This window comes from Hyperolius riggenbachi, chromosome 3 (assembly GCF_040937935.1).
Source record: "Hyperolius riggenbachi isolate aHypRig1 chromosome 3, aHypRig1.pri, whole genome shotgun sequence".
NCBI lineage: Eukaryota > Metazoa > Chordata > Amphibia > Anura > Hyperoliidae > Hyperolius > Hyperolius riggenbachi.
This window is the reverse complement of record NC_090648.1, coordinates 67300737-67326920: the sequence shown is the minus strand read 5'-3', so window position 1 is coordinate 67326920 and position 26184 is coordinate 67300737. Positions and strand designations below refer to the sequence as shown.

At 47.2% G+C, this 26184-nt stretch overlaps 1 protein-coding gene across 3 annotated transcripts in view; it reads right to left on the bottom strand.

The window, feature by feature from the left end:
* Positions 1 to 1430: 1430 nt before the first annotated feature.
* Positions 1431 to 26184, bottom strand: part of LOC137560991 (tetraspanin-1-like) — a 57450-nt gene continuing 32696 nt past the window's right edge. For all 3 annotated transcript variants that reach the window (XM_068272191.1, XM_068272192.1, XM_068272190.1), the window contains exons 6-8: positions 8204 to 8338; positions 7965 to 8048; positions 1431 to 2198 (exon numbers count right to left, since the gene is read on the bottom strand). In XM_068272191.1, coding sequence (XP_068128292.1) covers positions 2145 to 2198; positions 7965 to 8048; positions 8204 to 8338 — 273 coding nt within the window. In that variant the 3' untranslated portion in view covers positions 1431 to 2144. The remainder of the gene's footprint in view (positions 2199 to 7964; positions 8049 to 8203; positions 8339 to 26184) is intronic.

Genomic DNA, 26184 nt, shown 5'->3' with positions numbered 1-26184 from the left:
CCCCCTGAAGAGTCCCGTGCTTTTAGTTACACCCCCTGAAGAGTCCCGTGCTTTTAGTTACACCCCCTGAAGAGTCCCGTGCTTTTAGTTACACCCCCTGAAGAGTCCCGTGCTTTTAGTTACACCCCCTGAAGAGTCCCGTGCTTTTAGTTACACCCCCTGAAGAGTCCCATGCTTTTAGTTACACCCCCTGAAGAGTCTCGTGCTTTTAGTTACACCCCCTGAAGAGTCCCGTGCTTTTAGTTACACCCCCTGAAGAGTCCCGTGCTTTTAGTTACACCCCCTGAAGAGTCCCGTGCTTTTAGTTACACCCCTGAAGAGTCCCGTGCTTTTAGTTACACCCCTGAAGAGTCCCGTGCTTTTAGTTACACCCCCTGAAGAGTCTCGTGCTTTTAGTTACGTCTCTGATCTATGATATAAAATGTACTTATATTGTTGCACTATTCTGTTCGGTATTTAGTCATATGTTCAGGGATGAATTTCTGAAAAAGCTATAAGGGCAGTGGCCTAGGGCAGCTGATATCCAAGTGGGTGGCTGAACGAGGAGGAGGTGGCAGCAAAAGATAGGGGAATAAGTAATGAAAAAGCAGATTTGCCTCTAGGGATGGTCAGAAATGCAGATTTCCAATTCCAGTGGATTTCTGATTTCAGATAAGTCTCTTTCCGATTGCACCAGAATGTAAATTTTTATTTTGTCAATAACGTTGTTTAATTTGTAAACATTAAAAAAAATATATATTTGCAAAATGCGCTATTTTTTGAGGATGTACACTTATGCGGAAACCACGTTTTTGAACTGCAACCACGGTAAACTACTGTAATCTCTGACTGGCCTAATACTCCTGAGTCTTCTGATTGGCTTAAAATGTCCAAGTCTCGGGAATGCGATATTCTAAGAATTTCCGATTTGCCACATAATTATTTCCACTGCGGAATGACAATTTCCGTTCCAAAACTCACAAATCTGCAGAATTTGGAAGCTCATCCCTATCTGTCACCCATGGGAGCTGTACATGGATGTTGCACAAGGTTGAGAGGTGATTGCTATTTAGAGATGACTAATGAGATGAAAATAGTTCTGAATTAATCCAGAATTATGAAAATGTTGTTTGGTCCATTTTCAACCTGCATAAATTTGCAATCTTACCTCTGTGATATTTGATTGGTTTGTTTTCAATCTGCATACATTTGCATAACCCTGCATCAACTTGGAGTTATTTGCATCTGATTGGGCATGGCTAGTTGCTAGGTAACAAAAGAAGCAGCACATGGATGGGGACCTCAAGACAGTTGACTTTGGAAGAAGGAAGTATAAATCCGTATTTTGTTTTTCTGTCTGTTTTCTCGGGCCTCCCCATAAAATAGTATTTGCTAGCAGCGGCTCAATGAATCTGAACGTTTAAAAATAAGTTGCAACTGAGACACAGCTGTGAACTATTTATAACAATTTTAATCCATACAATCTCTGTACTTACAATGAACACATTTGCAACATCTGTACATGTTCTACATAAAAGGCCAAAAATTGTAGCCAAGATCTAAAAAAAAAGAACGGAATTAAAAATTAAACCAACCAACCAGCAAGCAGCTTTTACATCTTGAACCGAGTAGCAATATGGCAGCTAGGGTGTGGATGGTTGCTTTAACAACAATGAAGGCACTTTTTCAACAGTAGTAATAGCTGTGGCCACTAGATGGTGGATGGGAGTACAGCTGTTTAAGTATCGGCTAAGCTAGTGGTGTCACTGCAGTCATAGCAGCCAATCAGAAATCAAACAGTATTTATGTCATCTGACCACAGCGTAGGAATGTGATTGGCCACTGCAACTTGTGCTGCTTCATTGAACAAACTCTTATAAGAAGTACTGTATTTGAAAATAAATATATATATTCTAGTCTCAATCAAGTAATAACTGTAGTGCAAAGTCAGGTGCAGTAGATTGTTGTGTGGTGTAGTATGAGGTTGTTTTTGCTTTTCTCTGCAGGGATGCTGGCTGACCAGGCTAACGAGTCGATGCTGGACAGCCATGATTTCGAGGAGATACGAAATGGGATTTTACATTCAGGAGTCATAGCACAGGGTGGTACCCTCTGCAGTCATACCCGGTCCCGCTACCCAATGCCGTATCTTCACCAGGGAGGGGCTACTTATTGCCGATTTGGCAAAACAGCACGAGCGCGACGATCATGGCTGCAAGCTGCAAGAGAGGCAGAGAAATAAAGTTATTTACATCGCGGACACACATTGCACAATCTTTACAGAATATACTGTATGGATCACCATTAGTAGGGATGATCAATGAGATGCGAATAATTTTAAGTTGATGCAGGATTATGCTAATGTTTTATGCAAATGTATGCAGCTTGAAAATGGACCAATTGAATTTCACCTCAGCAGGATTTGGTTGGTTCATTTTTAAAGCAAACCTGAACTGAAAATAAAGTCAAAATAAACATACACAGGTCATATTTGCCTCCCATCTAGTCTACTCCTTAATCTTTTTCTCCGCTCTTGCCTCCCGTTTATTCACTGTGATCGATGGAATTCTCCGTCCTCCATTTTAAAAATGACGATGACCCATTAACCGCTACCGGGTCAGCACACTGTTGATCTGTAATATTGCCTACGTGAGCCATAGGGAAACATGAATATTACCTTGCACATCAGTTGTCCTTTCAGTTGTAACTGACAGCAAATGATGTATTTCAGTTCTGACAAAATCTCGCCAGAACTGGAAGGAATCATTGTTTGAAGCAAATGGTGAACCTCTGAGAGGAATTGATGGTGAGGTTAGTACGTAATATTCATTTGCAGGTACATCATGAGTTTATTTTAAATAATTATACTCAGTTTAGGTTCCCTTTAAGCCGCATAAATTTGCATAATTCTGCATCAACTTGACATTATTTGCATCTCATTGACCATCCCAACACCTTAGTCCCTGTTCTGAAGAAGCTTACAATGTCCTTTCCCTGATGAAGTAATACAGTAAAAATACAGTATCCCATTTATTTTGTAAAAAAGAAAAGCTTTGTTTGGGAGAAGATCCAATATGTGGGATTTTAATACGGTACATTGCAAATCCCAAAGTGCCGCAATTGCACTGCAGCCCATAAGCATCAGACTCTATAGGGAAGGAGGGAGGGAGGCACTCAGGGAGGGGAGTGAGACGCCTTTCCATCATCCAGCGCCTGTAGGCACATGCCTACAGTGACTTATGGTAACTCCAGCCTTGTCCCACGTTGTAGCTCTGCTGCCCTTCAGGAAGCTGCTATCCTCTCTGAAAGATCCTCAACCACAACTGTGGTTGTGGCTACTGTGCATGTGTGGGCCCATCCGCACACCTCTCTCGATCAATCGGGGGAGTGACGGCCAGAGGCTACCCCTCAAGCGCAAGACCTATTGAAGATTGGGAACTCAGGTCCTAAAAGGTTTAAATTCGAGATGGGATGTTAGTCTTTTCTATGATGACTTGCAGGCGTCGTTGCTTGGGGGGGGGGGGGGGGTGGCCTGGCCTTCAATTCAAATAAGCAGTGAGCAGTTCTCCGATATGCGCGAGCTATATGTTTGTACTACAAGTTGTGTCCGTGATCAGTGTGCAATAGATTGGACGATCTTACTTTTCCAGTTGAGAGGATATGCCTGGCTGGTGTGGCTGATCCTGTCTCCAGCTCCTGGAACTGTGATTGTGCATGTACATGGCAGGGCTTTTTGGCGCAGGCTGAGCCAAATGAGGGCTCACCCTGCTGCTGCCTAAATTCAGGGGGGGTGGGGGGGGGGGGGGGGGTGAGGGGGGTATTAACAGGATTTCCTGTAAGGGGTTCCCCCGCCGCCATGGCAACGATCGTGATGACGTCATCGGGAGTCCCGATCCACCCCTCAGCGCTGCCTGGCACTGATTGGCCAGGCTACGCACAAAGTCTGCGGGGGGGAGGGGGCCCTCCTTCGCGTAGGGTAGTGGCGACGATCGACCCAAACACGCAGCAAGCAAAGTGCTTGCTGCGTGTTTTAAAAAAAAAATCGGCCCAGCGGGGCCTGAGCGGTGCCCTCCGGCGGTCATTGATGAGCTGAGCTCGCCAATACCGCCAAGGAGGTTAAATACTATTCCCTCTCCGAGTCGTCACAACTAGGAGGGAGAAGTAATTTGGGGTTCATCAATCGTGCATTACCCGTTACTCATTACTGCTATAGCCACGCCAAGATTCAGCGATATGTGGCGCACGGCTGGCGCCACGAAAACCCTGCTTCGCCTTGTGCAGTGTGGTGAGCGGGCTCCACTTGCAAACAGAATTACATGTACACTTATATGTATATTTAAAAACTATCTGTACAGCATGTCCTCTATTTATATAATGAATACACTGATCATGCAAAGCATTGGAGTATACAATGCTTGCGCTTCAATAGACACTCGATAGATTTCTGCTGAAATCTAAGAAAATTGAGTTAGGGCCAGTGCACACCAAAAACCGCTAGCAGATCCGCAAAACGCTAGAGGTTTTTGAAGCAGATTTTCAGAGCGATTCTAGGCATGTTTAGAGAGGTTTCCTAAACATGCCTAGCGTTTTTTGTAGCGTTTTTGTGTAGCAGATTGCATATATTGTTACAGTAAAGCTGTTACTGAACAGCTTCTGTAACAAAAATGCCTGGAAAACCGCTCTGATCTAGGGTTTTTCAGAGCGGTTTGAGCTGTTCCTATACTTTACATTGAGGCAGGAACGCTTCTGCAAACCACAAAAGTGCTGCAGGAGCCACATTTGTGGTTTGCTAAAAACCTCAAAGCGCTGGTGTGCACCATCTCACCGAGATACATTAGTCAAGCGTTTTCACAGACGGCAGCGGTTTTGAAAACGCTACCAAAAACGCTTGGTGTGCACCAGCCCTTAACCCGTAGCGCAGGAAATAATCCCCATCTGATCAAATCTAATCTGGTAAGGAACGATTGATTGGGTATATTGGGCTATAATCAGTACTTAGGCTCAATAGAGGGTCAATCTGAGCAGACAGAAATGAAAACGTAATTTTAATAATTTTAAACTGCAGAAAGACTTGTGTGGCACCCATTTATGTCTATGGCATTATTTTTGTGGTTTTTTTTGTTTATTTTTCAACAAGAGTGCAGTTTCCCTTTAATTATGTATGACATCATAATGAGTCAGAGGATAAAACAAGTCACAGCAGGTATGCAGCCAGCGATGCGGAAAATCCCAACCAACATCGCTCCGGTTGACTTCCTTACTAAGTACGAAAAGATCAGCGTGACAAGGCAGGCAAATAGCATATTACTGTGTATGCCAGCAGGAATGGCAGAACCACTTTATCTCTCTTTACTATTGTTCTCTGCTTACAGACTTCTACCGCTGACTTTTCTGCCCAAAGCTAAAATACCTTATTTAAAAGGGACTCCGAGCACCTCTCATGGGCATGCCTTTAAGCCAGACTACTTCCAACAAAGTCGTGCTATGACCCCTCTGGAGGAGCCTTTTACAATGGCCATGCGTGTCACTTCCTCTTCCTGCTTCATTCAGTGATTCACTTCTCTAACAGAGAAGACAGGGGTGACTCGGAAGTTATAACATAGCCAAAATGGCAGCCGCAATCTTTAAATTGAAATCGAACGAAAACTATTTGGTGTAGAACGGCGTTTCAGGCAGCAAATGAAAGAGAAGAGCACAAGCCACAGAAAGGTATGCATCTTTAAGTACTTTGTAGTGCTGGTCGGAGTCTTTAAGGCATGCCCATGAGAAGTGCTCGGAGTCCCTTTAAAGTGGAATTTATGAAAGCTCCTGTTTATAAAAAAAATTCAGAAAAATGCTAATTCCCTGGCTATCTAGTCATCCTCTGACCATCAGGTGCCCTATAGAAGTATAAATGGATTGATTTTAAGCGCAGAGAAGTTAGAATATCTATCAGATGGAGCCATCATATGGCTGCCATATTTATTTCCTTTAGGCTGCTTTCACAGTGAGACGTTACAGGCGCACGTTAGTGTAGCCTGTAACGCAGCCCTCCGCACAGCAATGTAACTGGGCTGTAAATGGGCTGTTCACAGTGCCCACGTTGCGTTACATTGTAACGCTGCACGTCAATCTAAAGTGCAGCATGCTACGGCGTTAGAGCGGCTTTGCCGCGTTAGCCTGCTTGCACAGGCGCAGTGATTAGCCACATGGCTAATTAATATTCACTGCACTGTGCTGACATCACTGGCGGGACCACGTGATGCGGAGTGTTCCACTCACGTGGTCTCCACCAGCGCATGCGTACTATAGTATGCATCACGGACACATCAAAGAGCCGCTTAACGCGACCGCATTGGGGCCCTTGGGCTAGTGGGGCCCCGAGGGGCCCACCCCTCAAACACAGTATTAGCTCTTTATTGGTCCTATGTTGATAATATTCACTTCTATAGTTCATTAGAATAACAGTGATCATTAACACACAGTTTCCCCACCCCCTTCTTGCACCTCTGACACTGTGGTTGTCCTTGATTGGTTTTGGTGTGTTGTATCAATTGTTATCTATAGCATGCTTGGGGGCCCCAATGCTAAACTTGCACTAGGGCTCGCGGCTAAGTTCTTAGCTACGCCACTGTGAGGTGCAAATACGGTCGGCCTCCCGGAGCACCAGCAAACTAGACATAATTCTTTTACAGAGACCTGCACAGTCAAACTTCATTTATTGAGGCCTTGTTCACATTGCGTTCCATTCGCATGTCCGTCCGTGTTGGGTGGTTTTGACGCATATTTTCTTTCCATTCCAGGCGCTTGGGTGGGCGATTCGTTTTTGTGCTTAGCGGTTTTCTAAGCGTTTTTTCCGAGCGGTTTTGTAATTCACTCCCTGACGCAAATCAGGAAGTGAACCCTTTAACCCAGAGAAGAATAAATACAATATTTAGTTATTCTTAAAAACGTGAGCGCAATCGCCTTATTGCACGTTTTTGTACACGTTTTCAGATTTTTCTATACCTTCCATTGAGGCGGAATTGCAGCGAAAATAGTACATGCATCGCTTTGCTAGCCACACGGCGCACGGCCCGCGCTGATATGAACCTTTTCATAGACATTCATTGGCCACGCGGTTGGGGGGGGGGGGGCATTTTTAAATACCGCATGCGGGCGAAACATGCCGAAAATGCCTGCAGTGTGAACAAGCTATTCAGTTGAAGTGTGTTTGAGTGTGCTGGTCTCTTCGAAACTTCACTTGGGACAATGTTTCCTGGGCCTTGTAATATGCTATTCAGAAAAACCGTCTGTCTGTCACACTTGTAGTTACACTCTTTAACTTTGACCTCGGTGTTAATACTATCTTTAATGAAAAAAATATGTGGGGAAAGTGTGAGTAGTTGGTGGCCTGTAATGTCTATCTCCAGGTTTAGCAATGTGGCTCGTACTGCAGTGGCACAGTCATAACAGACGGTGCCACTCAGTGGCGTAGGTATGGGGCCCATAGCCAAGGGGGGACCAGTTGCAATGGCAGCAATAATGGAGTCCTCAGTGGGCACCCTGAGGTGCAGAGCAATGCAAGAAGAGCAATGGAGAGAAGTTATCTATACTGGTGGCTATCTAGCACTGAGGGGCCCCTCTGGTTGGGGGACTATTACTGGAAGACCCTCTGACTACCCATACTTGGGGGCTACCTAATGCTGGGGACCCCCTGGCTACAGGAGGGCTATTTATTACTAGGGGCCCCTCTTGTATCCATACTGCAGAGCTACCTAATACTGACGGTACCTTTTGGCTACCTTTAGTGGGGAGCAATTTTGGCTACCTATAATGCTGAGACCTCTGGCTACTGATACTGGGGGGTTTCCTAATTAGGTGGGGGGGGGCACCTCTGGCTACCTAAAACTGTTGTGTGCGGGAGGGGGGTATGGCAAAAAGTGCCTTATTTTTTTGTTGGTAGCCCTAAGCAATATTTTTCTATGGGGCCCAATGGCTTCTAGCTACGCCGCTGACCTACTTACCTCCAAACCACAAATGCCAAGAGCCACTCCTCCAACAACCTTCCCGTTGTCAGCTATGAAGCTTTCGAAAGCTTTATAGCAGCCCTAAAATAAAGTGAAATAATTAGAATGTCTGGAAAGAGAATAGCAGGATGTAAACAGACAGATGCCAAGGCCTTCATATTACAACGCTCTGTCAACTTGAGCAGATCAGAGTTAGGGACACATCATATAAACAGTGAGTAAAGCATGGTTTGTACCTTCACTGACGCGGTGATGTTAGAATCCCGGCAGGGGCTGATTTCGTTACAACACACAGTAGGATATTGCTTGTATGTTTGGTAAAATGTAGAGTTCTTGAAATCTTCATATCCGCTAAATCCACAGCACTTCAACTGCAAGACAAGAGATGTATGCATTTGTTGGTATGACTGGAGCAGTGGCGTAACTAGAGGGGAACAGTCCCTGCGACTGCAGAGGGTGCCCCAGAGGTGTAAGGGGGGCCCAACTACTACCAGTACTGTACTCTCTCTCATAAAGGGGTCCTTCCTTCGCATCAGGTGTTGGTATGGGTGTGAAGATCATGATGGCCACACTTTGTTATGACCCTTACAAGATGGGCCACTAGGCTGTGAGGGTCACAAGGGGTTGGCAAGTAAAAGGGTGGGGAGGGGCATGATTTATACTTACACCCCTGGACTGGAGTTCTGGTTATGATCCTAATAAAGTTCTTCTAGACCAGGCATGGGCAAACTTGGCCCTCCAGCTGTTAAGGAACTACATGTCCCACAATGCATTTGCCTTTATGAGTCATGACTGTGGCTGTAAGACTCCTGCAATGCATTGTGGGACTTGTAGTTCCTTAACAGCTGGAGGGCCAAGTTTGCCCATGCCTGTTCTAGACTCTCTACAGGCATATGGAATACTACACCACCAACATGACCTGATCACTGCACGGGAGCACGGAAGGGGGTGTTCCGGGTGTCTGGACCCCCCCTGCACCGAGACCGGAAGTGGGGCTGCTGTGTATGTGTGTGCGGCGAGGGTCTGACTGGCGGTATGAGCAGGGGCGCCACGAGGCCTCGCGCTGCGGGGGGGTCTCGCTTGCGGCGGGCAGCGGGAGTATGGGCACCAGGCAGAGCTGCTGGGAGAGAGAAGACTTTCCACTTACGGTGCCTGGATCCTGCACAGCTTCTATGTACTTCCTGTCCCGGACGGCGTCTGTCGCTATGGTAACAGCGCCCCCTGTGATGACGTAACCGCATGTCATCACAGGGGGAGCTCTTACCAATGCGACGCGCGCCGGGAGAGGCTGAAGATAGAAGCTACGTGCAGGATGAAGGCAGGTAAGTGGAAACTCCTCTCTCCCCGCTCCCCCTGCCTAACCTATCTAATCTATAGTGGGACATATACCTATCTAATCTATACTGGGGGGACATATACCTATCTAATCTAAACTGGGCATTTCAGGAATCCCCCCCCCCCCCCTTGAAAATCCTGGATTTTCCCCTACACGACATGGTCCTAATACAGTCCTGCTAGACTCTGTATAGGCATGGAATTATTGTTATACATTGTCAATCTAAACCCATTATGAGAAAAAATGCTAGTTTCTTCATTCAGATTCCATTGGTCCTTTCCATCGACCAAAATTTTTCTTCTTATTAACTTTGAAGACATGAAATACATCAATTAGATGATGAAGAGCACAAAATGTAGACCCATTTTTCAATAGAAAAGTAACCGTATTTTTCGGAAATATAAGAAGCACCCTTTTCTACCCGAGAGAGGAAGCAACTATCCCGACATGATGTGTGTATACACTTAGATACGTTGCTTGATCAGGGTTTATCTATGTATATTGTTATCCTTTTATTTTTATTTTTTACTTCATTTTGCTGTCTCTGCAGAAAAGTCTTGCTTAGACTTGTAGTCTACATCACATAGTACAATTTGGAATATGTATCTTTTCTATGTCCCCAATGCACCCTTTGTGATGTAAACTTTACTGCATTTATATACGTTTTCTTATGCTTACTGTTCAATGTTTCTATAAAACAATAAAAATTCATTGATATAAAAAAACTTGGTAGAAAAAGTGGGTGTGTCTTCTATTCCAAGGGTACGGAATATAGCTATGTAGAGTGCGCAGGGAAGCTAGCGGTACTCAATACTTGCTCCTGTCACCACGATCCTCTCCCCCGGCTCCGGATCCTGCTTCTTAATGCGTTTCTCTTCAGTCTCCGTGAACCTCTCCTTCTTGCTCCTGGCAGCGCTCTCCTTTTCTGTTGCAGAATACGCCGGCAGCCTAACGCTATACAGAACAACCGGGTCCTCCATACTCCAGGTTCTATACACACTGTGTCACTGTACACTAGCGGAGCAGGTGCGCCGGGGAACATGCGGAGGCTGAAGATGAGGAACGCACTAAGAAGCAGGAGCCGGGGTAGAGGATAGCGGCAGCAGGAACAGGTATAGTATTAAAGAGAACCCGAGGTGGGTTTAAAGAATATTAATCTGCATACAGAGGCTGGATCTGCCTATACAGCCCAGCCTCTGTTGCTATCTCAAACCCCCCTAAGGTCCCCCTGCACTCTGCAATCCTCATAAATCACAGCCACGCTGCTGACAAACAGCTTGTCAGAGCTGGCTGTGTTTATCTCTATAGTGTCAGTCTGCTGCTCTCCCCGCCTCCTGCACAACTCCAGTCCCCGCCTGCATCCCTTCTCTCACTGCTGATTGGAGGGAAGGGACGGGGGGCAGGGACCGGAGCTATGCAGGAGGCGGGGGAGCAGCTGAGACTGACACTACAGATGTAAACACAGCCTCACAGCACGGCTGTGATTTAAGAGGGATTGCAGAGTGCAGGGGGACCTTAGTGGGGTTTGGGATAGCAACAGAGGCTGGGCTGTATAGGCAGATCCAGCCTCTGTATGCAGATAACATTCTTTAAACACACCTCGGGTTCTCTTTAAAGTTAAGTGTACAGTAGTGCAGTGAAGTGTAGTTTAGTTAATTGTAGTGTAGTTAAGTGCAGCGTAGTGCTAGTGTAGTTTAGTTACGTGTAGTTACAGTGCAGTGCAATGCAGTGTAGTGTTGGTGTAGTTACGTTAAGTGTAGTGTAGGTGTAGTTTAGTTAAGTGTAGCATAGGGCAGTGCAGTGTAGTGTTAGTGTAGTTTAGTTAAGTGTATTGTAGTGCAGAGCAGTGCAGTGTAGTGTTAGTGTAGTTTAGTTAAGTGTATTGTAGTGCAGAGCAGTGCAGTGTAGTGTTAGTGTAGTTTAGTTAAGTGTATTGTAGTGCAGAGCAGTGCAGTGTAGTGTTAGTGTAGTTTAGTTAAGTGTATTGTAGTGCAGAGCAGTGCAGTGTAGTGTTAGTGTAGTTTAGTTAAGTGTATTGTAATGCAGAGCAGTGCAGTGTAGTGTTGGTGTAGTTTAGTTAAGTGTAGTGCAGTTGCGGTGTAGTGTAGTCTAGTGAATTAGTGTAGTACATTGCTGTGTAGCTTAGTTGGTGGGCAGCAGGGATAAGTGTAGTGTATGTGTGTAGTGTAAGTGGTAGGGGAAACAGGCAGTGCAGTGTAGTGTCAGTAGAGTAGCTTAGAGACTTTTTAGGGGGTAAAAGGTCATAAGAAGCCCCTGCACCATAGACGCACCCAAGTTTAGTTTTGTTTTTCCTGTTTTTTTCCCTCTAAACCTAGGTGCGTCTTATATAATCCGGAGCGTCTTATATTCTGAAAAATATAGATTAGGTGTGATGAGATAACATTTGTGAATCAACCCCTTTGTAGATAAAAGACATAGAACAATGCATTGATTTATAAAAGAAGATTTTTATTGGCATTTCCTTATCCCCGATGCACTAGAGTTTTCTAATGAGTTTGCACTTTATATATTTCAGTAAAGGGGGACCATAGTGCTAGCGCTTGAATTCAGATCATTCTAAATTCACCCGAGCGCCACACTTAGCACCATTCAGCACTGAACCTGTGGACAGGGGTAAGGAGGAGGTAACTTGCTTGCGTTTTATGGTGGGTTTCATGTGACTGACTCATTACTTCCTCCTTCCAAAGCTGAATGGAGGAAGTATCAGAGTCACATGGAACGCACCGTGAAGCGCAAGTAAGAAGAAACTTCCCCTGGCCCTGTCCGCAGGTTCAGTGCTGAATGGTGCTAAAGTGTGTTGTTTCAAGTGAATTCAAAATGATGGTCTGAATTCAAACACCAACACTGGGGGGCCACACACTTGTCCAGTTTCCCGTTCGATTCCTGGCATATTCAATCACTCTAATAGAATCTGCCAGAAATCTATTGCCCCAACATTTCTGATTAATCATAATTTCGGTTGACTTTGGGCAAAAATGCATTGGAATTATTGATCGAACAGACAATCTTGATCCGTGGCCCACCGCCTTTCACAATATTGAGCAGTACAATGTAGCAGTATGATTGATTTTTAATAGATTTCATATTGAAGTCTATTAAACCAACTACCACTTTACTCCCTCTGATAAATGGATCCACCCTTCAGATCAGGTGTTTGTAATAATAATAATAATAATTCCTTTTTTTGTATAGCGCTTTTCTCCTGTCAGACTCAAAGCGCTTGTGAGGCAGCCACTAGAGCGCACTCAGTAGGCAATAGCAGTGTTAGGGAGTCTCGCCCAAAGAACTCCTTACTGAGTAGGAGTTGGCTGGCTGGCTGGCTTACTGAACAGGCAGAGCCAAGATTCAAACCCAGGTCTCCTGTGTCAGAGCAGAGCCCTTACCCCATTACACCATCCAGCCACTATCCAGCCACTATCCAGTGTGGTTACACTTGTTATGGGTGTGAAGATCCTGATGGCCACACTTGTTTTATGACCCTTGTGAGACGGGCCCCCAGGCTGTGAGGGCCACCAGGAGTTGCCAAGTGAAAGGGTGGAAACATTAGGGGCCCATAATTTATCGTTACGGCCCCTGCGCTGTCCATTGAATATCTGGCTCTAGTGTTGCTCAAATACCCCTTTTTAAAATTCGAGTTTGGTCGAATTCGAATAGTAAATTATTCGAGGTCAGTCGAATATTCGAGTCGAATAATTTTTACTATTCGATTCGACCTCGGACTTCGAGCTCACTATTCGATTCGGTATTCGAGCTAACTATTCGAGCTGACTATTCGAATTGGCCTTAAATAGCTTCCAACACTTGTTTTGAGGGTGAATGATGCAAGAAACCTCTTTTTTTCCAAGTAACAACAGCAAGTGATTATGTGGGGATGTTCCTTTAAAAAAAAATGTGGAAAGAGAAGTTGTGTCCCTTAATTTTTGTTCAGTAGTGTTACTGTATATACTTCTTCTTCTTCTTCTTCTTCTTCTTCTTCTTCTCTTCTTCTTCTTCTTCTTCTCTTCTTCTTCTTCTTCTTCTTCTTCTTCTTCTTCTTCTCTTCTTCTTCTTCTTCTTCTTCTTCTTCTTCTTCTTCTTCTTCTTCTTCTTCTTCTTCTTCTTCTTTCTTCTTCTTCTTCTCTTCTCTTCTTCTTCTTCTTCTTCTTCTTCTTCTTCTTCTTCTTCTTCTTCTTCTTCTTCTTCTTCTTCTTCTTCTTCTTCTTCTTTCTTCCTCTTCCTCTTCCTCTTCCTCTTCCTCTTCCTCTTCCTCTTCCTCTTCCTCTTCCTCTTCCTCTTCCTCTTCCTCTTCCTCTTCCTCTTCCTCTTCCTCTTCCTCTTCTTCTTCATCTTCTTCTTCTTCTTCTTCATCTTCTTCATCATCTCTTCTTCTTCTTCATCTTCTTCATCATCTTCTTCATCTTCTTCTTCATCTTCTTCTTCTTCTTCATCTTCATCTTCTCCTTCCTTTTCAATATCGTCTTCTTCTTCTTCACGTATTTCTCTTTTCAATTTTTTTTTTAAAGAAATGCAGCTATTTTTGAGCGTAACAAATAGCTGGTGGGCGCACGCATGTTGGAAGCGCCATTGTATGTGCTCCCTGGCAGTGGAAACACAAAGACAGCAGGAGGTAAATTCAGCAGCAGGAGGAGGAGGATGAGTGTGTGGCAGCAGGCAGTCAATGAGGCAGGCAGCTCGCCGTGACATAATAGCCCTGGTACCTAGCGGTGATACCAGGGCTGTAAATAAACACAACAGGAGGTCCCAGACAGCGGTCGTGCAGCCCACATTGTGTCCAATACACAACTGGGACAACACAGTTTTCAACCCGGGCACCTCAGAAAAATTAAACCTTTTTTTTTTTTTTAATGGTTTGTTTGGTTTTTGGTTTTGCAACCAATATAGCTATTGTTTGACGTATAGCTGGTGGCAGAGTGGCAGCAGAAGGTAAATCATCTGTGTACCCTGGCAGTGGAAACACAGACAGACAGCAGCAGCAGCAGCAGCAGGAGGAGGAGGTATGGAGGAGCAGTGTGAGTGTGGCAGCAGGTAGGCAGCGTGACATAATAGCCCTGGTACCTAGCGGTGATACCAGGGCTGTAAATAAACACAACAGGAGGTCCCAGACAGCGGTCGTGCAGCCCACATTGTGTCCAATACACAACTGGGACAACACAGTTTTCAACCCGGGCACCTCAGAAAAATTAAACCTTTTTTTTTTTTTTAATGGTTTGTTTGGTTTTTGGTTTTGCAACCAATATAGCTATTGTTTGACGTAATAGCTGGTGGCAGAGTGGCAGCAAGAAGGTAAATCATCTGTGTACCCTGGCAGTGGGAAACACAGACAGACAGCAGCAGCAGCAGCAGCAGGAGGAGGAGGTATGGAGGAGCAGTGTGAGTGTGGCAGCAGTAGGCAGCGTGACATAATAGCCTGGTACCTAGCGGTGATACCAGGGCTGTAAATAAACACAACAGGAGGTCCCAGACAGCGGTCGTGCAGCCCACATTGTGTCCAATACACAACTGGGACAACACAGTTTTCAACCCGGGCACCTCAGAAAAATTAAACCTTTTTTTTTTTTTTAATGGTTTGTTTGGTTTTTGGTTTTGCAACCAATATAGCTATTGTTTGACGTAATAGCTGGTGGCAGAGTGGCAGCAGAAGGTAAATCATCTGTGTACCCTGGCAGTGGGAAACACAGACAGACAGCAGCAGCAGCAGCAGCAGGAGGAGGTATGGAGGAGCAGTGTGAGTGTGGCAGCAGGTAGGCAGCGTTGACATAATAGCCCTGGTACCTAGCGTTGATACCAGGGCTGTAAATAAACACAACAGGAGGTCCCAGACAGCGGTCGTGCAGCCACATTGTGTCCAATACACAACCTGGGACAACACAGTTTTCAACCCGGGCACCTCAGAAAAATTAAACCTTTTTTTTTTTTTTAATGGTTTGTTTGGTTTTTTGGTTTTGCAACCAATATAGCTATTGTTTGACGTAATAGCTGGTGGCAGAGTGGCAGCAGAAGGTAAATCATCTGTGTACCCTGGCAGTGGGAAACACAGACAGACAGCAGCAGCAGCAGCAGCAGGAGGAGGAGGTATGGAGGAGCAGTGTGAGTGTGGCAGCAGGTAGGCAGCGTGACATAATAGCCCTGGTACCTAGCGGTGATACCAGGGCTGTAAATAAACACAACAGGAGGTCCCAGACAGCGGTCGTGCAGCCCACATTGTGTCCCAATACACAACTGGGACAACACAGTTTTCAACCCGGGGCACCTCAGAAAAATTAAACCTTTTTTTTTTTTTTTTAATGGTTTGTTTGGTTTTTGGTTTTGCAACCAATATAGCTATTGTTTGACGTAATAGCTGGTGGCAGAGTGGCAGCAGAAGGTAAATCATCTGTGTACCCTGGCAGTGGGAAACACAGACAGACAGCAGCAGCAGCAGCAGCAGGAGGAGGTATGGAGGAGCAGTGTGAGTGTGGCAGCAGGTAGGCAGCGTGACATAATAGCCCTGGTACCTAGCGGTGATACCAGGGCTGTAAATAAACACAACAGGAGGTCCCAGACAGCGGTCGTGCAGCCCACATTGTGTCCAATACACAACTGGGACAACACAGTTTTCAACCCGGGCACCTCAGAAAAATTAAACCTTTTTTTTTTTTTAATGGTTTGTTTGGTTTTTGGTTTTGCAACCAATATAGCTATTGTTTGACGTAATAGCTGGTGGCAGAGTGGCAGCAGAAGGTAAATCATCTGTGTACCCTGGCAGTGGGAAACACAGACAGACAGCAGAAGGGCAGTACACAGCAGCCCACTGTAGGTGTAAAATGTGTGGCTGCAGGCGACGTAATAGTCAAAGTGAACCAGGCTGGCTTAGCGAGCAGGAGCCAGGAGGTGGTAAAGGGTGGTAAGGCACATTAACGATGGTTCCGGCAGCCAGTTCATGTCCCCCTCTCGCCGACAACAGGGGCCAGGAACTCGCCTTCCACCCACGCCTGGTTCATCTTGAGAAACGTCAGTCTGTCCACAGACTTGTGAGACAGACGTGAGCGTTTCTCGGTGACCACGCCACCAGCTGCACTGAAGCAGCGCTCGGACAGCACGCTGGAAGGGGGGCAGGACAGCACTTCCAGGGCGTACTGCGCCAGCTCGCTCCAGATCTCCATGCGCTTGACCCAATACTCCATGGGATCAACAGGGGCATCGCTGTCAAGCCCGCTGTACGACCCCATGTAGTCAGCCACCATGCTGGTCAGGCGTTGGCTGTGACCGGAGGAGGATGCTGCTGCATGCATCTCCTCTCTAGTCACTGCTGCCGGAGCCTCTACAGTCCTGTAGAGCTCGTGGCTGAGAGACAGCAGGTCTGTGGGGCGCTTGCTGCTGCTGGATGCAGGCACCTGCTGCTGCCTCTGTGCTGGCTGCTGGACAGTGGGGGTGGAAGGCTGGGGGAAGGCTTCCTCCAAGCGCTCAACAAGGGCCTGCTGCAAGCTCCTTATTTGTTGCGCTGGGTCTCCTCCTGCAGGCGGCAGGAACTGGCTCAACTTCCCCTTGAGGCGTGGGTCCAACATCATGCTGATCCAGATGTCCTCCCTCTGCTTCATCTGGATCACCCTGGGATCCCTGCGCAGGCACGTCAGCATGTGCGCTGCCATTGGGAAGAGGCGGGCCACGTCTGCTGGCACATCGACGTCAGTGCTGTCCTCATCCTCCTCCTCTGCCGCCTCATCCTCTCTCCACCCCCCGCACCAACTCAGCTGCGCTGTGCTGATCCCCCTCATCAGCAGCCAGGTCAGGGACCTCCACCAAGTCCTCCTCCTCCTCCCCCTCAGAGGTGGACTGCGCAGCTGGTTGCCGCTCCTGCTGGTCCAAGGCTGCCGCTCCCTGTTCCAGCAAAGCATCGAGGGCCCTGTTCAGCAGAGAAACCAGGGGCACCCACTCGCAGACCATAGCATGGTCCCTGCTCACCATGTTTGTGGCCTGCAGGAAGGGAGCCAGCACTAAGCACACCTGCTGCATGTGCCTCCAGTCATCATCGGGGACGATGGACGGTAAGTTGCTGGTCTTGTCCCTTCTCAGAGCTGCGGAAATAGTGACCAGGGCAAGGTACTCTTTGACAGCGCGCCTCTGTTCAACCAGACGCTCCAACATCGCCAGGGTGGAGTTCCAGCGAGTCGGAACGTCAAGGATCAGCCGATGGCGTGGCAGATCCAGCTCCTTTTGCACGTCTTCCAGGCTCGCACAGGCTGCAGCCGAGCGCCGGAAGTGACGCACAACATTCCTTGCCCGTTTCCAGCAGTTCGCCCATCCCCTGGTAGGTGCGCAGGAACTTCTGCACCACCAGGTTCAGCACGTGGGCAAGACAGGGGATGTGGGTCAGGTTTCCCCTGTCTATTGCGGCAACCAGATTGGCCCCATTGTCGGCCACCACCTCTCCGACTCTGAGGCCTCTGGGGGTCAGCCAAATCCTCTCCTGCTCCTGGAGTTTGGCCAACACATGGGTTGCCGTCAGCTTGGTCTTCCCAAGGCTGACCAAGTGCAGCAGCGCTTGGCAGTGGCGGGCCTTCACGCTGCTGCTGAGGCGGGGGGTTTGGCCAGGTGTGCCGGAGGATGGCAGAGGATCGGAGGAACCTGCTGCAGTTCCCCTGAGCCTGCGGGGTGGCACCACCCACTGTGTTGCTGCTGCTGCTGTGCCCGCTGCTGCTCTCCCATCCTCACCCCCTTCCACCAAGCTGACCCAGTGGACAGTGAAGGACAGGTAGCGGCCTGTCCCGAAGCGGCTGCTCCAGGAGTCCATGGTGACGTGGACCCTTTCACCAACCGCGTGCTCCAGCCCTCGCTCCACATTGGCCATCACAAAGCGGTGCAGTGCAGGAATGGCCTTGCGGGAGAAAAAGTGTCTGCTGGGGAGCTGCCAGTCTGGGGCTGCGCAAGCAAGCAGCGCACGAATGTCGCTCCCCTCCTGCACGAGCGTGTACGGCAGGAGTTGGGAGCACATGGCCCGTGCCAGCAAGCCGTTCAGCTGCCGCACGCGACGGCTGCTGGGAGGCAGAGCCCTAACCACCCCCTGGAAGGACTCGCTCAAAAGGCTCTGGCGTGGCCTTTTGCTGACACGGGAATCAGCAGACACAGCAGAGGAGGCCACTGAGGACTGGCTGCCAGAACAAGCCTCAGTGTCGGCGGCAGGAGTTGCAGAGGGGGGAGGAGCAGTGCGTTTCCGCACTCCTGCTGGTGCTGCTGGAGGAGCAGGAGGGCGGGTGGCTGCTGTTGCTGCTGCTGCTGCTGAAGGCTGTGCAGTGATGGGTGTGGTGCCACTGCCAGCACCAGATGCCTTCAGCCTCTGGAACTCCTCATGCTGGTGGAAATGTTTAGCCGCAAGGTGGTTGATGAGCGAGCTGGTGCAGAACTTTAAGGGGTCTGCACCTCTGCTCAACTTCCGCTGACAGTGGTTGCAAGTGGCGTACTTGCTGTACACAGTGGGCATGGTGAAATATCGCCAGATTGGTGACTTAAACATCCCCCTACGGCATGGAAGCGCTGCTGCCTGTCTCCCTGTGGTGGTTGGGGGGGGGGGCTTGGGGGGCTTGGGTGCGGCTGGTGGTGGTACTGGCTGATGCTGCTGCTGCTGCTGCTGAGCCTGAGACACCAGCAGGGTGTGGGACGCTGCCAATGCTTGCAATGATGCGCCTCCTTGCAAGGCCCACAAGCGCATCCTCCTCCTCCTCCTCAGAGCTGCTGAGGACGACATCCCCTGGAGGTGGTGGCACCCAGTCTCTGTCTGTCACCGGGTCATCATCATCCTCCCCCTCCTGAAACATGTCCTGCTGGGATGAGGACCCCCCAAACTCCTCTCCTGATGCATGGATGGGCTGCTTGACTGTCGCCACAGTCTTGCTGTCCAATCCCTCATCCCCCAAAGTGCCCATCAGCATCTCCTCCTCAAGATCGCCAACAACAGCAGACAATTTACTCATGATGCCTGGGGTCAAAAGACTGCTGAATGACAGGTCGGCGAGTGACGGTGAACTGGCCTCCTCCCCAGACCCTGCTGGGCGGCTGCTGCGAACAGGGGTGGTGGTGGTGGTGGTGGTGGTGGTGAGGGTGGAGGCCTCGGATGCAGAGCTGATGGCGGGCTGCTCATCCTCCGTCATGAGTTGCACCACAGTGTCTGCATCCTTTTCCTCAATGGGACGTTTCCGACCCGGCTGGAGGAAAATGGGAGCAGGTGCTACACGCTGCTGCTGCGTCTCTGCAGCGTGAGTTGCAGATGCTCCTGCTGGGCGGCGCCCAAGGCGTCCACGGCCAGTGGCTATGGGAGGAATGTTAGCCACTGACGCTGCTGCTGCTGCTGCGGAACTGTGCATGGTGGCGCGCCCGCGGCCGCGGCCGCGGCTTGCCACAATGCTGCTCCCTCTCCTCCTGATTCCCTTGCTGCCCTTCCCCTTGCCCAAACCGCGCTGGCTGCCACTTCCAGACATCTTCAATGTTTTGGGCGTATAGACAAAAGTTTTTTAAAAGGGCGGGTGAAAAGTGGGGTACTTTAATGGAGTGGGTTGGTTGGTGAGGTGACTGAGTGAGTGTCCCCTAGTACAGTAAGTAAGTAGTAACAGTCAGGAAGTACAACTAGCAGTTACAATAATCAGTAGTAATCACAAGTAAATTTAGTGTGTGTACACTCAGACAGTGAGTGCACGCACGCAGGAGCTAGTAGCCTATGAACACAGTGACTGAGTGTCCTAGACTCCTAGTACAGTAAGAGTAAGTAGTAACAGTAAGTAGAACTAACTAATTACAATAATCAATCAGCGATCAGAAGGAAATAGAGTGTGGGTGGTGTGTGTACACTCAGACAGTGAGTGACCGCACGCAGGAGCTAGTAGCCTATGGGACAGTGACTGAGTGTCCTAGACTCCTAGTACAGTAAGAGTAAGTAGTAACAGTAAGTAGAACTAACTAATTACAATAATCAATCAGCGATCAGAAGGAAATGGAGTGTGGGTGTGTGTACACTCAGACAGTGAGTGCACGCACGCAGGAGCTAGTAGCCTATGAACACAGTGACTGAGTGTCCTAGACTCCTAGTACAGTAAGAGTAAGTAGTAACAGTAAGTAGAACTAACTAATTACAATAATCAATCAGCGATCAGAAGGAAATGGAGTGTGGGTGGTGTGTGTACACTCAGACAGTGAGTGCACCGCACGCAGGAGCTAGTAGCCTATGAACACAGTGACTGAGTGTCCTAGACTCCTAGTACAGTAAGAGTAAGTAGTAACAGTAAGTAGAACTAACTAATTACAATAATCAATCAGCGATCAGAAGGAAATGGAGTGTGGGTGTGTGTACACTCAGACAGTGAGTGCACGCACGCAGGAGCTAGTAGCCTATGAACACAGTGACTGAGTGTCCTAGACTCCTAGTACAGTAAGAGTAAGTAGTAACAGTAAGTAGAACTAACTAATTACAATAATCAATCAGCGATCAGAAGGAAATGGAGTGTGGGTGGTGAGTGTACACTCAGACAGTGAGTGACCGCACGCAGGAGCTAGTAGCCTATGAACACAGTGACTGAGTGTCCTAGACTCCTAGTACAGTAAGAGTAAGTAGTAACAGTAAGTAGAACTAACTAATTACAATAATCAATCAGCGATCAGAAGGAAATGGAGTGTGGGTGTGTGTACACTCAGACAGTGAGTGCACGCACGCAGGAGCTAGTAGCCTATGAACACAGTGACTGAGTGTCCTAGACTCCTAGTACAGTAAGAGTAAGTAGTAACAGTAAGTAGAACTAACTAATTACAATAATCAATCAGCGATCAGAAGGAAATGGAGTGTGGGTGGTGTGTGTACACTCAGACAGTGAGTGACCGCACGCAGGAGCTAGTAGCCTATGAACACAGTGACTGAGTGTCCTAGACTCCTAGTACAGTAAGAGTAAGTAGTAACAGTAAGTAGAACTAACTAATTACAATAATCAATCAGCGATCAGAAGGAAATGGAGTGTGGGTGGTGTGTGTACACTCAGACAGTGAGTGACCGCACGCAGGAGCTAGTAGCCTATGAACACAGTGACTGAGTGTCCTAGACTCCTAGTACAGTAAGAGTAAGTAGTAACAGTAAGTAGAACTAACTAATTACAATAATCAATCAGCGATCAGAAGGAAATGGAGTGTGGGTGTGTGTACACTCAGACAGTGAGTGCACGCACGCAGGAGCTAGTAGCCTATGACACAGTGACTGAGTGTCCTAGACTCCTAGTACAGTAAGAGTAAGTAGTAACAGTAAGTAGAACTAACTAATTACAATAATCAATCAGCGATCAGAAGGAAATAGAGTGTGGGTGGTGTGTGGACACTCAGACAGTGAGTGACCGCACGCAGGAGCTAGTAGCCTATGGACAGTGACTGAGTGTCCTAGACTCCTAGTACAGTAAGAGTAAGTAGTAACAGTAAGTAGAACTAACTAATTACAATAATCAATCAGCGATCAGAAGAAATGGAGTGTGGGTGTGTGTACACTCAGACAGTGAGTGCACGCACGCAGGAGCTAGTAGCCTATGAACACAGTGACTGAGTGTCCTAGACTCCTAGTACAGTAAGAGTAAGTAGTAACAGTAAGTAGAACTAACTAATTACAATAATCAATCAGCGATCAGAAGGAAATGGAGTGTGGGTGGTGTGTGTACACTCAGACAGTGAGTGACCGCACGCAGTGAGTGACCGCACGCAGGAGCTAGTAGCCTATGAACACAGTGACTGAGTGTCCTAGACTCCTAGTACAGTAAGAGTAAGTAGTAACAGTAAGTAGAACTAACTAATTACAATAATCAATCAGCGATCAGAAGGAAATGGAGTGTGGGTGGTGTGTGTACACTCAGACAGTGAGTGCACGCACGCAGGAGCTAGTAGCCTATGAACACAGTGACTGAGTGTCCTAGACTCCTAGTACAGTAAGAGTAAGTAGTAACAGTAAGTAGAACTAACTAATTACAATAATCAATCAGCGATCAGAAGGAAATGGAGTGTGGGTGTGTGTACACTCAGACAGTGAGTGCACGCACGCAGGAGCTAGTAGCCTATGAACACAGTGACTGAGTGTCCTAGACTCCTAGTACAGTAAGAGTAAGTAGTAACAGTAAGTACAACTAACTAATTACAATAATCAATCAGCGATCAGAAGGAAATAGAGTGTGGGTGGTGTGTGTACACTCAGACAGTGAGTGACCGCACGCAGGAGCTAGTAGCCTATGGACAGTGACTGAGTGTCCTAGACTCCTAGTACAGTAAGAGTAAGTAGTAACAGTAAGTAGAACTAACTAATTACAATAATCAATCAGCGATCAGAAGGAAATGGAGTGTGGGTGGTGTGTGTACACTCAGACAGTGAGTGACCGCACGCAGGAGCTAGTAGCCTATGAACACAGTGACTGAGTGTCCTAGACTCCTAGTACAGTAAGAGTAAGTAGTAACAGTAAGTAGAACTAACTAATTACAATAATCAATCAGCGATCAGAAGGAAATGGAGTGTGGGTGTGTGTACACTCAGACAGTGAGTGCACGCACGCAGGAGCTAGTAGCCTATGAACACAGTGACTGAGTGTCCTAGACTCCTAGTACAGTAAGAGTAAGTAGTAACAGTAAGTAGAACTAACTAATTACAATAATCAATCAGCGATCAGAAGGAAATGGAGTGTGGGTGGTGTGTGTACACTCAGACAGTGAGTGACCGCACGCAGGAGCTAGTAGCCTATGAACACAGTGACTGAGTGTCCTAGACTCCTAGTACAGTAAGAGTAAGTAGTAACAGTAAGTAGAACTAACTAATTACAATAATCAATCAGCGATCAGAAGGAAATGGAGTGTGGGTGGTGTGTGTACACTCAGACAGTGAGTGACCGCACGCAGGAGCTAGTAGCCTATGAACACAGTGACTGAGTGTCCTAGACTCCTAGTACAGTAAGAGTAAGTAGTAACAGTAAGTAGAACTAACTAATTACAATAATCAATCAGCGATCAGAAGGAAATGGAGTGTGGGTGTGTGTACACTCAGACAGTGAGTGCACGCACGCAGGAGCTAGTAGCCTATGAACACAGTGACTGAGTGTCCTAGACTCCTAGTACAGTAAGAGTAAGTAGTAACAGTAAGTACAACTAACTAATTACAATAATCAATCAGCGATCAGAAGGAAATAGAGTGTGGGTGGTGTGTGTACACTCAGACAGTGAGTGACCGCACGCAGGAGCTAGTAGCCTATGGACAGTGACTGAGTGTCCTAGACTCCTAGTACAGTAAGAGTAAGTAGTAACAGTAAGTAGAACTAACTAATTACAATAATCAATCAGCGATCAGAAGGAAATGGAGTGTGGGTGGTGTGTGTACACTCAGACAGTGAGTGACCGCACGCAGGAGCTAGTAGCCTATGAACACAGTGACTGAGTGTCCTAGACTCCTAGTACAGTAAGAGTAAGTAGTAACAGTAAGTAGAACTAACTAATTACAATAATCAATCAGCGATCAGAAGGAAATGGAGTGTGGGTGTGTGTACACTCAGACAGTGAGTGCACGCACGCAGGAGCTAGTAGCCTATGAACACAGTGACTGAGTGTCCTAGACTCCTAGTACAGTAAGAGTAAGTAGTAACAGTAAGTAGAACTAACTAATTACAATAATCAATCAGCGATCAGAAGGAAATGGAGTGTGGGTGGTGTGTGTACACTCAGACAGTGAGTGACCGCACGCAGGAGCTAGTAGCCTATGAACACAGTGACTGAGTGTCCTAGACTCCTAGTACAGTAAGAGTAAGTAGTAACAGTAAGTAGAACTAACTAATTACAATAATCAATCAGCGATCAGAAGGAAATGGAGTGTGGGTGGTGTGTGTACACTCAGACAGTGAGTGACCGCACGCAGGAGCTAGTAGCCTATGAACACAGTGACTGAGTGTCCTAGACTCCTAGTACAGTAAGAGTAAGTAGTAACAGTAAGTAGAACTAACTAATTACAATAATCAATCAGCGATCAGAAGGAAATGGAGTGTGGGTGTGTGTACACTCAGACAGTGAGTGCACGCACGCAGGAGCTAGTAGCCTATGAACACAGTGACTGAGTGTCCTAGACTCCTAGTACAGTAAGAGTAAGTAGTAACAGTAAGTACAACTAACTAATTACAATAATCAATCAGCGATCAGAAGGAAATAGAGTGTGGGTGGTGTGTGTACACTCAGACAGTGAGTGACCGCACGCAGGAGCTAGTAGCCTATGGACAGTGACTGAGTGTCCTAGACTCCTAGTACAGTAAGAGTAAGTAGTAACAGTAAGTAGAACTAACTAATTACAATAATCAATCAGCGATCAGAAGGAAATGGAGTGTGGGTGGTGTGTGTACACTCAGACAGTGAGTGACCGCACGCAGGAGCTAGTAGCCTATGAACACAGTGACTGAGTGTCCTAGACTCCTAGTACAGTAAGAGTAAGTAGTAACAGTAAGTAGAACTAACTAATTACAATAATCAATCAGCGATCAGAAGGAAATGGAGTGTGGGTGTGTGTACACTCAGACAGTGAGTGCACGCACGCAGGAGCTAGTAGCCTATGAACACAGTGACTGAGTGTCCTAGACTCCTAGTACAGTAAGAGTAAGTAGTAACAGTACAACTAACTAATTACAATAATCAATCAGCGATCAGAAGGAAATAGAGTGTGGGTGGTGTGTGTACACTCAGACAGTGAGTGACCGCACGCAGGAGCTAGTAGCCTATATGAACAGTGACACTGAGTGTCCCTACGGGTACAGTAAGAGTAAGTAGTAAGTAAGTACAAATAACTAACAATAATCTATCAGTAATCAGAAGGAAATAGAGTGTGTGTACACACACAGACAGTGAGTGAGTGCACACACGCAGGAGCTAGCTAGTAGCCTATAAACAGTGACAGTCAGTGAGTGTCCTACTCCTAGTACAGTATAACTACAATACTATTAGTAAAGGACAGCAGAAATACTGGTATAGATGAGAGAAATAAACAGAGGACAGCTGCCCACAGAGGCAAGGCCCCCCTGAGGCCTAAACCTGTAAGCTTGCAGCAGCTGCCTGTCTCTAATGTAACACACAAGCTACTAACTAAAATACAATGTCTATCTAACTAACAACAATATAGGTGTATATGGCAGGTGTAGGTGAGCAAAAACGCTAGGTAAATGATCACAATAGAGCACTTGCTAAGCCAAAGCACAAAGGAGCAACTCTCTCTCTGTACAAGTCTCAGGCAAGCATGGAGAAACGGAACATGGCGGCCGCTATTTATAGGGTAGGGGCTGGCCAGGGTCCCCCTCTGTGATTGGCTGCCGTCAGAGGGCCTGGGAGCCCTCTGATTGGCTCTAAGGACATCAATCTGGGCTATGACGCTATTCGAGCTCGGTACCGAGCTCGAATAGCGCCGGGTTGCTCGAATAGCTCGAATAGTGAATGGGCTATTCGAGTGTACTCGGATAGCCCATTCGAATAGCTACAGCTATTCGGAGCTCGAATACCGAGCTCGAATAGCTGAAAAAGAGCTCGAATATTCGAGCTACTCGAATATTCGAGCTCTGCTGAGCACCACTGCCTTTTAAACGTGTGATGACCTTGAAAGGATTCAAGCAACACTGTTTTTCTGCAGTTTGTCCTGATTTCTAATAGCTGTAGGAGCCATGTCCCCTCCCCTCTAGCTGCCCATAATTTATCCAGGGGAAGGTGTGAGGATAGTATCTGTGGATTCTCTAAACTCTTTCAAGCACAGAGTCCAAACTCTGCCGCGATTTCGGCAAAATGCTCAAACGCTAGCGCTTTTTAAAAGCGCTAGCGTAATGAAACCCTATGGGCCCGTTCTTATTTGGGCGATTTACGCTAATC